This window comes from Diabrotica virgifera, chromosome 8 (assembly GCF_917563875.1).
Source record: "Diabrotica virgifera virgifera chromosome 8, PGI_DIABVI_V3a".
NCBI lineage: Eukaryota > Metazoa > Arthropoda > Insecta > Coleoptera > Chrysomelidae > Diabrotica > Diabrotica virgifera.
The window spans coordinates 69,040,119-69,053,343 of NC_065450.1; the positions used below are offsets into that span (position 1 = coordinate 69,040,119).

Genomic DNA, 13,225 nt, shown 5'->3' on the forward strand with positions numbered 1-13,225 from the left:
GCTGTTCTGCGCGTAGCACCAATAATTAATGTTTATTTAAAAAATTCCTGACGCCGTCGTAGTTAATCGATTTTAATTTTGCAAATTGCAAATGAAAGGTACAGTACACTTCTATACGCAAAAAAATTTCAACTTGCTATCTGCTTTATATTCAGTCCTGTAACATTTTGAAAAAATGAATTTTTTTTGCGAAAGCTGGTTTGCGAAATTTATTTTGCAAAATCTATTGAACCGATCTTAATGAAATTTACAGCATGTATCATAAAGTTTTTCTGGGTGAAATATGAAGGTCCTAAGTGTAACATAAATGGTTGAAAAACGTAAAATGCGAAAACTTGTTTTTGTATGGTTTTTTCGCAATTATTGCTATTTTCAAACAAGAGTGAATATTTTTAAATTTTTAACCAATTCTATATTGTAGGAAATTTAATTACGCAACTTTTAATTCAGTACAACTTTTCTCGGAAATGAGTACTTTTAAAGTTATAATCGAAAAACGACGAAAAAAATCGAATTTTTCCTTCATTTTTTGACATTTTGATTATTTAAACAATGTTCCGGACCTTTTTGACAGGGAGGATAACTCAAATATTATTATTTGAGTTATTTTCAAGTAATTTCTGCAAAAAAATTTGAGTCACCTCTCAACGTACAAATGTACTAATATTTTTACAGAAGCGCCCTGGTCTATACAAGTTTTAATAGTTTTTTGTCGAATTTATGTGTGATATATGTGTTTAAAATAAATAACATTTCTTCAGCTATTTTAATTGTATTTCTCGAACCCCGAAAAGATTTTTCTTTTGATTTTCTAATAGACCCTTGATAAAACACCAATTATGGTTATCTTTACATATATAAAAAAATCTTACTTACATCTGAAAAAAGAGATATTATTACAACATCATAAATTTTACGTTCAATTCCTGTGTATCCTTGAGTTACATGATGGAAATTTTCATTGTGATTATCATTCAAAAATATTTATTGGTAACATCCATAACATGGACTTCGTCAAATTAGTAATTGTTATTACGCGAAAACAAAAAATAGCTCCACCTAAATTATTTTATATGTAGTTTATATCATTAATCAGCTAAATAATCCACAAAAACTGCAAAAATTTCGTGATGGATAGTCATTTTAAAATTTTCTTGCCGTCTGGCGTAGGCTGGCAATAGATTTAGTTAATTATAATTACGTGAAAACAAAAAATAACCCCACCCCAATTTTTTGATATTATGTTTATGTATCATCGATTAATTATATAATCCACAAAAATCGCAAACATTTCGTGATGAACACCGTCATTTTATCATTTTCGTGCCGTCTGGCGTAGGCTGGCAATAGATTTAGTTAATTATAATTACGTGAAAACAAAAAATAACCCCACCCCAATTTTTTGATATTATGTTTATGTATCATCGATTAATTATATAATCCACAAAAATCGCAAACATTTCGTGATGAACACCGTCATTTTATCATTTTCGTGCCGTCCGGCGTAGGCTGGCAAAAGATTAAGTTATTTATAATTACGTGAAAACAAAAAATAACCCCACCCCAATTTTTTTATATTATGTTTATATGTCATCCATTAATTATGTAATCCACAAGAATCGCAAAAATTTCGTGATGAATACCGTCATTTTATCATTTTCGTGTCATCCGGCGTAGACTGGCAATACATTTGGTTAGTTATAATTACGCGAAAACAAAAAATAACCCCACCCCAATTTTTTTATATTATGTTTATATATCATCCCTTAATTATATATTCCACAAAAATCGCAAAAATTTCATGATGAACACCGTCATTTTACCATTTTCGTGCCGTCCGGCGTAGGCTGGCAAAAGATTAAGTTATTTATAATTACGTGAAAACAAAAAATAACTCCACCCCAATTTTTTTATATTATGTTTATATATCATCCCTTAATTATATAATCCACAAAAATCGCAAAACTTTCGTGATGAATACCGTCATTTTACCATTTTCGTGTCGTCCGGCGTAGACTGGCAATAGATTTGGTTACTTATAATTACGCGAAAACAAAAAATAACCCCACCCCACTTTTTTTATATTATGTTTTTATATCATCGATTAATTATAGAATCCACAAAAATCGCAAAAATTTCGTGATGAACACCGTCATTTTATCATTTTCGTGGCGTCCGGCGTAGGCTGGCAATAGTTTTAGTTCATTATAATTACGTGAAAACAAAAAATAACCCCACCCCAATTTTTTGATATTATGTGTATGTATCATCGATTAATTATATAATCCGCAAAAATCGCAAAAATTTCGTGATGAACACCGTCATTTTACCATTTTCGTGCCGTCCGGCGTAGGCTGGCAAAAGAGTAAGTTATTTATAATTACGTGAAAACAAAAAATAACCCCACCCCAATTTTTTGATATTATGTTTATGTATCATCGATTAATTATATAATCCGCAAAAATCGCAAAAATTTCATGATGAACACCGTCATTTTACCATTTTCGTGCCGTCCGGCGTAGGCTGGCAAAAGATTAAGTTATTTATAATTACGTGAAAACAAAAAATAACCCCACCCCAATTTTTTTATATTATGTTTATATGTCATCCATTAATTATGTAATCCACAAGAATCGCAAAAATTTCGTGATGAATACCGTCATTTTATCATTTTCGTGCCGTCCGACGTAGGCTGGCAATATATTTGGTTACTTATAATTACGTGAAAACAAAAAATAACCCCACCCCAATTTTTTTATATTATGTTTATATATCATCCCTTAATTGTATATTCCACAAAAATCGCAAAAATTTTGTGATGAATACCGTCATTTTATCATTTTCGTGTCATCCGGCGTAGACTGGTAATAGATTTGGTTAGTTATAATTACGCGAAAACAAAAAATAACCCCACCCCAATTTTTTTATGGTATGTTTATATATCATCCCTTAATTATATATTCCACAAAAATCGCAAAAATTTCGTGATGAACACTGTCATTTTATCATTTTCGTGTCGTCCGGCGTAGACTGGCAATAGATTTGGTTACTTATAATTACGCGAAAACAAAAAATGACCCCACCCCAAGTTTTTTATAGTATGTTGATATATCATCAATTAATTTTATAATTCACAAAACTCGCAAAAATTTCGTGATGAACACGATAATTTCATCATTTTTGTGACGTGCTATACATGGAACTCACGTAGTAGAACTTTTTGGGGTTGGGTTTAATTTAGGGGGTGGTTTTAATGATATTTTAGTTGTAACACAAGTAACGAAGTATTTTTTATTGATTTTTTGAGGTAGTTTACGAGATTTTTCGAAATACAGTTTATTGCTGGAATCTATTGCTAACTTCACACAAGTAGTGAATCTTTGCCACCATGCTTTACAACACAGTTGATGCAGCCACTCTGTAGTGCAATATGAGGTCTATTTGTCTTGTAACACAGCCAAGGTGTCAATATATGCTAATAAAATTTAAGAATAAATTGTATAAAAACATAGATTCTATTTGAACCAAATGAGAAATTAATTCCCACATTTCAAGTTCAACTGCAGGTTGTTTAAACATGTTTTCTTCAATTCTACCACATAGGAATACTTTAGAATAAATAGAAAAAAAAGTAGAGCTATTTTACATAATGTTGTCAGAAATATTGGATTGTTTAAATGTCCACTACGATCTCAGTGTACTTTCATGTGTCAAACAGCGACACATAGTCCAGTAGGCATGTAATGCACTTTACTTGTCATCATTAAATTGTTTTTGTCTTTTTTTGTTTTTTTCTGGCTAACACTACACTAATTTTCCTTCTAATACTATATTTAAATCAAATTACAGATGGCGGTGGCTATGTGGAAGATGGTAGAGATATATTTGATGATGATCTCGACATGGAGTCAATTGCTCAAGCCTCAGCTAAAAGCAAAGGCACTAAACGAAAAACAAAAAATGTATCTGAAAATGCTGGGAAAGGAAAAATTCAACAAATGTTATCCAGTTTACCTTCAAAGAAAAAAGTGGTAATATAACTGAATCAATAATTAAATGTTTTCTCGTTAAATCCTTTTACCATATATTAATTTACTATTTTATTTGGGAATAAAGCCACAATTTAAGTATGAAATTAAATAATCTGACGTTATCAGAAATCCTTATCAAAACACAAAACATTAATAAATTAGCTCGTTCAATGCCCATTCAGTAACGCAATACCACCACTGACACTCGTGCGTCGTCAGTACCCTTGATGAAACCTTCTTGCTGACAAACTGTCGGCGTGGGCACTGAACGAGTTAAACAAATTCTGTTTTTGTTGTTTGGTAAAAAAATTAATAAAGTATTGTATTTTGATAACAATTTCTAAAGTGGAAGTCAAATATATTTAATTACAAACTTAAATTGTGGCTTTATTCCCAAATAAAATAGTAAATTACATAAGATGCCACAAGAAAATAGCTTCAGAACATAATATATTAATTGTTGTTCTTATTTATTTAGTCATACGTTTTAGGAAACGAAAATTGATGATGATGAGATGCTGTCAGAAATTCTTGGAGAGATTGATTCCTCGCCTTCCACTAGTGGACAAAAGCCAAAGATTAAAGAGTATTCAGCTTTAGCTAAAAAGTTGGCTGCTAAGGATTACATGAAAAATTTCTCCCAACCTTCTAAAAAACGTGTCATTGAGAGGAAATCATTACCAAATGAGGAAGCTGGGGAGGTGACACATGGGTCTGTGTTAAAAGAAGTACAGTCTAATGTGGGAAAATCCACAAAGAAGCCCCAAAGAAATGTCACAGAACAAACTGTTATCAACCCTTTCAAAAAAGTGAAAGTAAGTTTCTTAAGATTCTTGAATTGTATTAATTTTTCATATTTTGGGCACAATCTGACAATGCTGCAACTAATTATGACATGACTTGGTCCGCTCCATAGACCTATATAAAATAGGCTGAGTAAGTTGGCAGTTTTCAATGTCGACAAGATCTCTCAACTAATTTCTTCTATTCTCTCTAGCTTGTTATTTTATTTTAACCTCTCTTTCTCCTCTTGATGTCAAGTGGGAGTAGGTGTGGTTCACTCTCATGGTTTAGCTGTGTATAACCACTCCAATTCTCTCACGTTTGTACAAAAAGACAAAGACAGAGGGAAAAAGTTTAAGAAAGAAGGTCCCTTGACTTTGCCTCATGAAACACACTGACAAACGAAGAACGGAGACTCCTCAGATAATTTTAAGACAATTTAACCCAATTCACCTAGTCAGAAAATGCTTCTTACTAAGGGAACTCTTTGAAGATGGCTGCTTGTAATTAGTTTTTTTTATAAATATCTCCAGAACTCTTCTATTTAGAAAAACGAAAATTTGTACGCCTATTTATCTTTCAGAGATAAATTGATTCCGTCAATTGCAAATTTCTATACTCTGTTTTTAAACCAGGAGGAGTAATTCAAATTTACTGCACCATAATGCTTGTTTGTAATTGGTCCAACCTCAGGCAAGTTTACTCCACTGTTATGAAATTTTGACATTTGATATTTTGTAACTATTGGGATTTCATAGGTTAATTAAGTTATATCAGCGTTTTTTTGTGTTTTCTGCGTTATTCCTTTAATTGTTAGATTTTTAGTCTGCTTTTATATAAAAAAATAGTTATTTTTAGAACTTTTCAGTGATGTTTTAATATAATATAATATTTATGGATCACTGTCGAAGGCTGATCCTCCTCCTCCTCAGTCGTTTCCTCATTGCTGAATGTCGTGATTCCCTATAATACGAGCAACTATCTCTTTCCATCAGCTTCTGTCCTGAGCTTCCCTCATGGATTCAGAGAATGTTTTTTCACTGGCTTTCTGTACTTGATCCGTCCATCGAGTAGGTGAGCGACCTCTACTTCTGTGCCCTTCAACGTTAAGACTGAAGGCTGATATGGTCATCGGCCTTCAACGAAGGCTGATATGATCAACCAAAAAAAGAAGATGTATTTGGTGGTTTTTCTAGTGAGTTTCTTGGGTGTGAATCTGTCTTTTTAGTTTATTCCTCCTGGTTTAAAAACAAAGCATAGTACCAGTCATAGGGGTTCGTTTTGGGTAGGACAACAGTTATTTTATCACATAACTTTTTTGTCCATAACTATTTTTGACACTGGATTATTAAATTGTGAGATATTCTAGTACCAAAAGCTACTCTTGCTTAAAGTCAGTAGGACGCACCGTTTTATAGAAAAATCAATCTGAAAATTTTTCATTATTTGAATTTGAAAATTTTTTTTCAAAAAAATGGCGTATTTTACTGACAAAACAAGACTAACTTTTAGTACTAGAATACCTCATAATTTAATAATCAAGTGTCAAAAATGCTTAAAAATGAAAGACCGAAATGTTTTTTATTTATTTATTTATTAACATGCCTTGCCCACTTTTAGTACAGTTACAATTTAAAAACCTCAATAGAATTAGTCAAATAATAAAATCTTAACATAAAAACTGTCTAAATACAGTCTAAAAAGTGCTTAGAAAAATAAAGTTAAGTTAAAATAATAAAACAATACAACATTGATATATGAAACTGACAGATACAAAATCATTAGTTACATGTTATTACAATATTGCTACACCATCACATTGAAACATTTATATCACAATTTGCTTTAACAGGCTCACAAATTTACTAAAGCTTTCATTAAAAAAATCCAAACTATCAGCATAACAGTTAGCCATTCGTGACACTCTAGGTATATAAGAATTAAGGCCAACATTGGTTCTCCTAAATGATTGATGAAATACGTTATCTGATCTGGTGTTTCTAATTGGAACTGCTAACATTGTGGAAATCAGTGAAGAACAGTCAATCATGCTATTAATGAGTTTAAAAAATATTTTGAGATCTGCCTGATCCCTCCTCACTTTCAAAGTAGGCAGGAAAAATGTATCTTGTAATAATGCAAAATCATATGAAAACTCATTTTCACGAGGTATATTGGATTTATATGCTAGGTACTTAAGGCACTTTCTCTGCACCTGCTCAATTCTGTGAATGTGTCAGGTATAATGGGGGCTCCAAACTGAAGAACAATATTCCAACAAAGGCCTGACAAGACTACAGTACAGCAATATAATAGCATTAACACTCCTAAAGTCATGTGTGCTTCGCTTAATGAATCCAAGCATCCTAAGTGCTCTAGAAACTATGATGTCAATGTGATTAACAAAAGAGAGTGTGGAGTCCATTGTGACTCCAAGGTCCCTAATAGATGAGACTTGGGACAATGGTGTCCCTTTAATACTGTATTCAAAATTAATTTTATTAAGTTTTTTAGTAAAAGTTATGGAGTTGCACTTAGTGATGTTTAGATCCATGGCGTTGATCTCACACCACTCATCAAGTCTGGCCAGATCTGACAGAAGTTTAAGACAGTCCTCTGGGAAGGAAATTTTAAGGTAGCATTTCAGGTCATCTGCAAAACACAAGAATTCAGCAAATCTAAAACAGTCCGAAATATCATTGACAAATAATAAGGGTCCCAAGTGGTACTCCATAGGGGTTGGGAATATTTTTAGACTTGTAATTATTTACCTTTACAGTTTGACATCTTTCAGTTAGATAACTGGCTAGCCATTCCAATAATGTTCCCTGAATACCAGCAGTTTCTAGTTTGTTGAGCAAGATTTTGTGATTTACCTTGTCGAATGCCTTGGAAAAGTCTGTGTAGATCGCATGAACCTCGCCGCCCCCATCCAAGACGTCCGACAGATGTTATGCGATAAAAGGACTGTTGACGTACCCAAAACGGACGCATATGACTGGTACTAGAAATCGATTTATCTCTGTTATGTCAAGTTCAATTGTGGTTTTTAATGGAGTGAATTTTATCACTTCTTCACTTTCCACAACAGGTTACTCTTTGAGTTATTATTGATACTAATTCCTATTTTCTGTTTATTATTTTTTAGGAAACTCCTGCAGTCAAACAGCCACAAACTGAAGCAGCCCAAGAAGTAATAGAAGAAACTCCTTTAGAAACCTTTGATGACACCTTGACAGAAGACTTCGATGATGATCCCATGTTTGAAGAGCTGGATAAAACACCAACCCCAGTTGCATCATCTCAAAAGGTTGCAAGTCAGACTATTGAGACTGATTTAACTCAGGATGACTTTGGTGATGATTTCGATGTCACCCAAATTGAAGAATTTGAGTCACAGCCTTCTGGGGATGTCGAAGAAGCCAGTGAAAAGCTTTCGGATGAGCTGCAGGCTGAATTCGAAACCGAGTGGGGGAATTTTATGAACAAAACTGTTGATATTGATAACACCACCGAGGCTTTATTGGATAAGAGTGATATACCCACAATAGATGATGAAGGGAAAAAGGTAAATTTTCAAATTCCTATTGGATGTAGTTACATACTTAAACATATAACTTTTCATGATAACAATTTTCGATGTTGTGAAAAATAAACGTATTTTACTCTTGAGCGAAATTCATATTTTGTGACATACCTCGTATAAAATTGATAAAATTTGACACAACATGGTTGTATTTTAGGTTTTAGATCATGCAGAACTTTTTATTAAGAATCACTTTTTTTCGTAAAATTAGTAATAAAAGAGTTATCTGAATTGAAATAACTGAAAATAATGTTAGTTATCCATAATTTTTCAAAAATTTTTTTTTTCAATTAGAAGGATGTAATTGCATAGTAGAATACACATACACATAGTTTCAAAAGTTATACATCACCCCTCAAATTCACGATGTTTACGCTTTTATAAATCCGTATATTTATCACACATTTATTGGGCCTGTTTTAATAAAAATATTCCTTTTTGGTTTTTTATTTTATTTGAATACCCATTTAATTGACCTGGTTTTGCCAAGGTGTAAACATTTGAAAAATTTATTCTGATGAAATTTTTGAAAGCGTAATTAAAAATGAATCGTGCTTTAATTTCTGAGTTGGATCGTGTAAGAATTATCGATTTAGTTGAAGAAGGCCATTCAGAGCGGTTCGTGGCGGAAAGAGTGGGTGTTTCTCAGAGTGATGTCTCACGGTAATGGAATAGGTTCCTGGAGACAAGCTCGATACAGAATAGAGCTCGGTCTGGTAGACCCAGAATTACCAATTATCGACAGAATAGATATATCAGAATTTCCACCCGTAGAAATTCTTCTATGTCTGTACCAGCCCTCCAAAGAGAATTCAGGCATTCTACAGGAATCAGAGTATCGTTGACTGCAATAAGAAGAAGAATTTTAGACTCATGTTTGAGGAGTCGTCGACCAATAAGAGTTCCTCAGCTACAACCTAGACATGTTTTGGATCGCCTCCAGTGGGCTTAAGAGCACATACAGCTCCTCCAACAGTTTTGGAATTTTGTGCTTTTTTCAGACGAGACCAGAATCTGTTTAAATAGTGATAACCGGCGAATTCGTGTGTGGCGAGAGTCAACAAGAGCTGCATGACTAGCCACACACGAATTCACGGGTTATCACTATTTAAACAGATTCTGGTCTCGACTGAAAAAAACACAAAATTCCAAAACTGTTGGGGGAGCTGTATGTGTTCTTAAGCCCACTGGAGGCGGTCCAAAACATGTCTAGGTTGTAGCTGAGGAACTCTTATTGGTCGAGACTCCTCAAACCTGACTCTAAAATTCTTCTTCTTATTGTAGATAATGATACTCTGACTCCTGTAGCATGCCTGAATTATCTTTGGAGGGCTGGTACATACATAGAAGAATTTCTACGGATGGAAATTCTGATATATCTATTCTGTCCATCATTGGTAACTCGCGGTCTACCAGACCGAGCTCTATTCCATATCGAGTTTGTCTCCAGGAACCTTTTCCATATCCGTGAGACATCACTCTGAGAAACACCCACTCTTTCCGACACGAACCGCTCTGAATGGCCTTCTTCAACTAAATCGATAATTCTTATACGGTCCAACTTAGAAATTAAAGTAAGATTTATTTTTAATCACGTTTTCAAAAATTTCACCAGAATAAATTTTTCAAATGTTTACACCTTGGCAAAACCAGGTCAATTAAATGGGTATTCAAATAAAAATTTTTTTTATTTATTTATTTATTGCTTATTTACAATCTACTTCAATACAGTAATAAGTAAATATGATGTATGTTCTTGGCTTGTGGCAGGTGTCGTCCATTGACGACTCTCTGGAATTTACCTAGCAGCTAGGTCTTCTGGCCAAAGTCTTTTCAGACGTCTGTCAACCAGTGGGGGGTTGAATAATTCATCTATGAGATGGTTTGGATGGTCTGCGCTGCGATTCATGTACCTTCTGGAGTGGTCAGCAATCACATCATTGATGAAGGGGATGTTGAGGTCTGCATGAAGGGTTTGGTTTGACACATACCATGGGGCTTTAGCTAACATACGAATAGTTTTTGACTGGAATGTCTGTAGTATTTTGGTGTTGGATGGTTTGCTACAGCCCCACAGCTCGATTCCGTATGTCCACACTGGTTTGAGTATTGTTTTATAGATGGTCAGTTTGTTTTCTAATGAAAGTTGCGATCTTCTGTTGATTAGCCAGCTCATATTTTTAACTTTCAGGTCGAGGTGTCGTCGTTTGGCTGCAATATGTGATTTCCAAGTAAGTTTTTCGTCTAGATGAAGGCCCAGGTACTTTACTTCTGTTTTTATTGGTATAGGTGAATTATTTAGGTGTAGTTGTGGACATCTAATTCTTCGATTTGTGAAATTTACTTGACAAGACTTGTTTGTGTTGACGTTTATTTTCCAGCATTTAAGCCAGTCTTCTAGTTCATTGAGATGATTTTGCAATTTGTTAAATGCTAATATTTCGTTGATGTCTGATGCTAGTATACCAGTGTCATCCGCAAATGTTGCCATTAGTGTATTTTCGCTAATAGGAATATCAGCAGTGAAGATTTGGTAAAGGAATGGGCCAAGTACACTGCCTTGAGGTACTCCGGATTTTATTTGGTGGTAGTTGGATAGAGTACCTTCGTATTTAACTTGGAAGTATCTGTCGGACAAGTATGATTTAAGGAGGAGGTAGATTTGGTCAGTTAGCTGAGTTTTTATTTTAAAGAGAAGTCCCTCGTGCCACACTCTATCAAATGCTTGCTGTATATCGAGGAATGCTGATAGACATATTTGTTTCCCTTCTAGGCTCTCTTTTATTTTGTTGACTAATCTATGGCACTGTTGTATGGTTGAGTGATTTGAGCGAAAACCAAACTGATGATCTGGGATAAGGTTTTCTATAGGTATTATTGTTTCTATTCTGTTAAGGATTAACCTTTCGAATACTTTTGATAAAGTCGGAAGGAGACTTATTGGTCTGTACGAACTGGCTTCAGTTAGAGGTTTACCAGGTTTAGGTATCATTATAATTTGTGCATACTTCCATTGCACTGGAAAATAACATAGTCTCAGGAGGCTATTAAAAATAATGGTTATTAAGACGACACCTTTTCTTGGGAGTTTTTTAAGATTTCGCCAGTTATGAGGTCAAATCCTGGAGCTTTATGAGGGTTAAGCAGGTTGATTTCGTTACGGACTTCATTTGGTGAGAAGTATTTTAGTGGTAATGATAGCTGACAGGGTGCATTGAGGAAGTCTCTAATTTTCTCGTCGTTAATATCGTTTGCCTCTGGGGTGGAGAAGACGGTTGATAGATGTTCTGCAAATCTGTTGGATTTTTCTATATCTGATCGAGCCCAGGCTCCATCATTTTTTCTAATTGGTGATTTCATTACTACCGGCTTTTTGAATTTCTTTGTGGCTTTCCAAAGAGAGTTGTCGTCAAGAGAAAGGTTTGTGACATATCTTTCAAAGGATTCGTTTTTGGCTGTTTGGATAGCGGAATGAAGTCTGTGTGTGAGTCTGTTAAGATTTGTTTTATCTATCGCGTTTCTTGTTCTTTGCCATTTGTGACGGGCTCTTCTTCTCTCTTCTACTAGTGTTCTAATATGGAGGGGTATACTATACCTTTCATCGATGGTTTTTTCCTTTACAGGAGTAGCTTTCCAAGCGGCCTGTTGTATTTGTTCCGTTAAATATTTTACAGCTTCTTCAATATCGTTTTTGTGCTTGAGTCGAATGTCAAGAGATATTTTATCATTTATTTCTTCTTTGAATTGAACCCAATTCGTGTTACTGGAACATAGCCTTGGTGCAGGAGTTTTCCAAATTATATTGGTACTTAAGCTAATCAAGATGGGACTGTGGTCCGAATGGAGATCAAAACTGGGGGTGATGTCGCTGTGTATTTCAGGTATTCCCTTAGTTATAGCAAAGTCTAACGGATCAGGAATTTTGTTGTTATCAGTGGGCCAGTATGTGGGGGTACCAGTTGTTAGGTATTTCAGGTTATTATCTTGTATGATCTTTAATAGATTTCTGCCTTTTGGAGATATCAGTCTTGCTCCCCAGGTTGTATGTTTTGTATTCCAGTCCCCTGCCACTAGGAAATGTGAGCCAAGTTGTTCAAAAAACTCTCTGTATTCCTCCAGATTGATGGTGTGGCGTGGTGGGCTGTAGATAGAAGCTATTGTTAGTGGAAAGGTGAGCGCATGTACTTTTATGATAGTACTCTGAATTTTGTTGGTGATATATGGAGCAAGTTCGTAGTGTTTTATAGCTGTACGAATTATTACAACTGAACCAGCATGGGCTGTTCCATCTGGATGGTTTGCGTAATAGACAGAGTAGTGTGGAATTTTTATAAAAGACCTCTCAGTTGTGTGACTCTCGGATATAAGTAGGATGTCTATTTTGTTTAGTTTTAGAAATAGTATAATTTCTTGCACATGGTTTGTTAGACCATTTGCGTTCCACTCTGCTATTCTAAGTGAGTTAGCCATTACGACGTTCTATTTATCACTGTTGTAAGCATGCTTAGTATCATGCTGTTTTGGTTTATCAATTGTGCAAACATATTTTTAAATTCGTTGAGGAACTCTGTAAGTTTATTTGAAAGGTCTGAATTATTGTTGTTGTCTTGTGAAGAAGTATTAGTTGCTGCAACTTGAGCATATGTTACATGTGATTGGTGTATGTGGTGAGCATTAGTGTTATTATTATTTAGGCTTGCAACTCTAGGTATAGGAATGCTGCTTGTTATATTTTTGTTTTTCGAATTGACTAGGTCTTTATATATAGCACATCCTTTATAGTTTGCTGGATGATTGCCATTACATAAGGCACATGTTGCTGGTG

The 13,225-nt window shown here is 34.4% G+C and overlaps 2 protein-coding genes across 5 annotated transcripts in view; one reads left to right on the forward strand and one right to left on the reverse strand.

Moving 5' to 3' along the window:
- LOC126889442 (DNA polymerase alpha catalytic subunit) overlaps positions 1-13,225 on the forward strand; it is a 107,239-nt gene that overhangs the window by 14,427 nt on the left and 79,587 nt on the right. The window contains exons 3-5 of the mRNA XM_050657750.1: positions 3,850-4,031; positions 4,523-4,846; positions 7,963-8,382. Of these exons, the coding sequence (XP_050513707.1) occupies positions 3,850-4,031; positions 4,523-4,846; positions 7,963-8,382 (926 nt within the window). The remainder of the gene's footprint in view (positions 1-3,849; positions 4,032-4,522; positions 4,847-7,962; positions 8,383-13,225) is intronic.
- LOC126889443 (putative fatty acyl-CoA reductase CG5065) overlaps positions 7,517-13,225 on the reverse strand; it is a 268,588-nt gene continuing 262,879 nt past the window's right edge. For all 4 annotated transcript variants that reach the window (XM_050657757.1, XM_050657753.1, XM_050657756.1 and 1 more), the window contains one exon: positions 7,517-7,818. In XM_050657757.1, the coding sequence (XP_050513714.1) occupies positions 7,605-7,818 (214 nt within the window). In that variant the 3' untranslated portion in view covers positions 7,517-7,604. The remainder of the gene's footprint in view (positions 7,819-13,225) is intronic.